Source organism: Chionomys nivalis, chromosome 23, assembly GCF_950005125.1.
Source record: "Chionomys nivalis chromosome 23, mChiNiv1.1, whole genome shotgun sequence".
NCBI classification, from domain to species: Eukaryota; Metazoa; Chordata; class Mammalia; order Rodentia; family Cricetidae; genus Chionomys; species Chionomys nivalis.
In genome coordinates, this window is record NC_080108.1 from 46,101,049 (window position 1) to 46,104,666 (window position 3,618).

At 37.3% G+C, this 3,618-nt stretch overlaps 1 protein-coding gene across 1 annotated transcript; it reads left to right on the forward strand.

The window, feature by feature from the left end:
• The first annotated feature begins 2,465 nt into the window (after window positions 1-2,465).
• Window positions 2,466-2,657, forward strand: LOC130865038 (translation machinery-associated protein 7-like). The gene has a single exon (XM_057755874.1). It carries the CDS (start codon window positions 2,466-2,468, stop codon window positions 2,655-2,657), a length of 192 nt encoding a protein of 63 aa, XP_057611857.1.
• Window positions 2,658-3,618: the final 961 nt, after the last annotated feature.

The following is a 3,618-nucleotide window of genomic DNA, read 5'->3' on the forward strand; positions in this document are numbered from 1 at the left end:
ACCATAATTAATGCTAGTAGTTTTTATGGGGCAGAGGCTAGTGATGGGGCCTTTATTTGTAGACTAATCTAACCTCTAATTCCTAGCAAAGCTCTTACCTCAGCCTCCCAAGTGCTAAAATTACAAGTGTGGGCCACATCCCTACTCCAAATAATTGACATTACATATACAATATGGAAACCATTTGTCCAAATGCAAGGCTTGTGCTATAAATTTAAACCTGCTTTGGGCCAACAGTCTGACACAGAATCCTTCAGGGCACACCAAACCAATGAGACTTCATTGTAGAAATGTTTCGAATAATCATAGCAATATCGTACTACAAGAAACCCTTTTGCTAAAAGCTTTTTGAGCCCATTGGTAGTTATTTCCAAGCACTGACATGTCTTTAACATGTTGCTTAAGAAATCTGTCCACTTTTGAATAATTAAATGATTTCTACATTTATAAATCAGTAATATTTCTTGCTTCATAGAAATAAGTATGATGTGGGATTCCCCTCTGTATGCTGTGATTACCATTGATTAATAAAAAAAAAATACTGCTTTGGGCAGAACAGAGGTAGGTGGGGAAAACTAAACTGAATGCTGGGAGAAGGAAGGCAGAGTCAGAGAGACACCATGTAGCCTCAGCTGGGGATAGAAGCACCAGAACCTTGCCAGTAGGCCATGGGCTTCGTGGTAAAACATAAAATAATGAAAATAGGTTAATTCTAGATGTAAGGGCTAGCTACCAATATGCTTAAGTGATTGGTCAAGCAGTGATTTAATAATATCGTTTTTGAGTGATTATTTTGAGTCAGAGCTACTGGGAACAAACAAGCAGCCTCCTACAAATAAGGATTTTTTTTCATGTGTATGTTTATTTGTCTTGATGAACATTATAGCATACAATTTACACCTTACTTCCAATGATGAATCAAACAAAACAAAACAACAAAAGAAACCATGAAGGCTTAGCCTTGTCTCGACACTGGTCACATAATTTGTCAGCCTCTTAGCCATATTGATATTTAACTTGAAATAAAATTAATGATAAGATTTTTGCTTCTAGGCCTGAAGGAATAATTAATTTTGGATTTTTCTCAATTTCTCTACACAATTGAAAAAAATGAGGAAAAAGTGAACTGACAATTTGTGATCTCCAGGAAACTATAATGATGACATCATAGAAAATTTCTACCCAATTCTTAGTGAAGCCTTATAGCCACCATGACTTAGGAAGGGAGAGGAAAACAGAATCTCTCACCAAGGAGCTGAAAGTCAGATCAGGATCTGTGGAGTGCACTGTATGTAGGGGGAAAGATGACTACAGAGAACAAACTGCACAGAAAATACCCAAAGGCCTGCCTGGAACTCACTGTTGGTCTTTAGCCAAAGAACATACTGTGTGAGCAGAGGGCTGGATCTTGCAGGCTTCACTAGGCTAGCCAACAGCAGCAGCAAGTCTGAGACAGAGTCAGACTAGCAGAGTTTGCACAAAACCAGAACTGAACTGAAATTTTCCCCCATCCATAGAGACGTCTAAGAACGGGTGTGAACACTTAAAATGTTGAGATAAAACACAGGAAAGACTGTTTTAGAACAAAAACAGGTAAACAAACAAAAAAAAACACTCTTAGTGTAAGGGAGTGATCAAGGAAATAAGGAAATAACTGCCTGAAGAGTCATAGAAACAATGTATAAAGAAAAAAAAGAGAGATGTCTGACAGTAACAAAAAGACCCACCTACAGAAGAAATCCAACCTTCCCTGGAGGAAGCTGTCAGGGTGCAGGATGCCTATGCTGTGTCCAGTCAGTGTCAAACATGCAGTGAACTGTGGGGACAAGGAGGGAATGGGATGAACTCCGAAGGACAAAGAGAATAGCAGTGAACAAAATCCAAAGTCCTAGACTTGGAATGAGCAGAATTAAGAAAACAGTGCAGGTAACACTGCTGTGACAAAGCATAAACACTTTAGAATAGATAACAAGTGAAAATCACAGTGTGTGTTAATAGTGAAGAATGAACGGTGAGGGATCTGGGCAAATATACCGGAAAAGGCTTATTCAAATGAAAGTGGATTTTTTAAAAAGGTTTTTAGAGACAGGGATTTTTTTTTGGGGGGGGGGATGGATCTCCTAAAACTAGCTCTGTACACCAGGGTTGCCTTGCTAAGATCCGCCTGCCTTTGGCCTCCCAGGTGGTGAGATTGAAGGCTAACACCTCCACTGCCTCACGAAAGTGGAAGTTATTAAAATGTGAACTTAGCTGATGAAACATGTCAAGTAGTCTGATAAACACGCACTTGGAGATCTAAAAGACTAAGGGAAGCTATTACAATACAGAAATCATATGAGAAATTCTGAACAACATATATATAGATTTGCTGTTTGGACAAGTTTTTCAAAACCTGAGCAGAGTTTATTCCATATAGAGCCAAATTAAAACTTCAAAAATGATGAAAATTAAATTGTATCTACAAGATGTCAGGCTGGGAAGGTGGCAAAAAGAAACCTGTGAAACAGGCCAAGAAGCAGGCCAAGGAAATAGACAAGGAAGATAAAGCTATCAAGCAGAAACAAAAAGAGGAGAAGAAACTCAAGGAGCTAAAAGCCAAGGCCACAAGGAAGGGACCCCTGGCCACAGGTGGAGTTAAGAGATCTGGCAAAAAGTAAGCAGTTCCTCATATCTGAGATGCTGGTTACCCTCTTCCATTCCTATTTAAACATCTGGATTCCCTGCCATAACATCTTTGCTATCTACAGCTAGAACAAAGTGTTATTCTAGAGCCTGTTAAACATCTGTATTCCCTGCCATAACATCTTTGCCACCTATAGTTAGAATGAAGTGTTATCGTGGAGCCTGTTGTACATTGTAATAAACTTTTGTAAAAAAAAAAATAATAAAATTAATAATACAATGAAAAAATAAATTGTATCTACAAACCCCAGATTATGAACCCTTCCACATTCATAGCAAATTGGCTGACAATGGCAAATAATGTTCTGAGGAGATAGAAAATATTTGTAAAATTTTGAAGTGTTGTTAGTCCAGAAATTTATGCTGAACAGATTATCTCTCCAAAGTGAGGAAAAACAAATTGGCTGACAATGACAAATAATGTTCTGAGGAGATAGAAAATATTTGTAAAATGTTGAAATGTTATAAATCCAAGAAATTTATGCTGAACAAAATGTCTCTCAAGAGTGGGGAAAAATATATTCCCTAATAAGTAAAATCCAGGCTTATTAGCCGCAAAACTCTCTAAAGTCTAGCATAGCTAATATAACTTAGGCTGAAAGGCACACTATATTTCAAAAACAGTATTTTATGGATTAGGGTGAATCATTTCAGAGAATATGTATATGTATGCATACATATATTTACATATATTTTATTCTTTAAGGATGCAAAGGAGACATGTTCCATCGTAGGATTTGAATATGCTCTAGAGGTGTGTAACAGCAGTAGGGCAGAAATGGGTCAGTTATTATACTCATGGTTGTAAAATATCATCTCTAGACAGAGTGTGAAACCGTGAATGCCTGAGGTCATCACAAGAGTAAATAATAAATCAAAGTGAAATGCACACAAGAAAATTTCCAATAGACGTGAAAACCAAAACAAAAATAGAAA

Bases quoted from the DNA above. Each gene is read 5' to 3' on its own strand.
- LOC130865038 (XM_057755874.1), top strand. From the start codon at position 2,466: ATGTCAGGCTGGGAAGGTGGCAAAAAGAAACCTGTGAAACAGGCCAAG.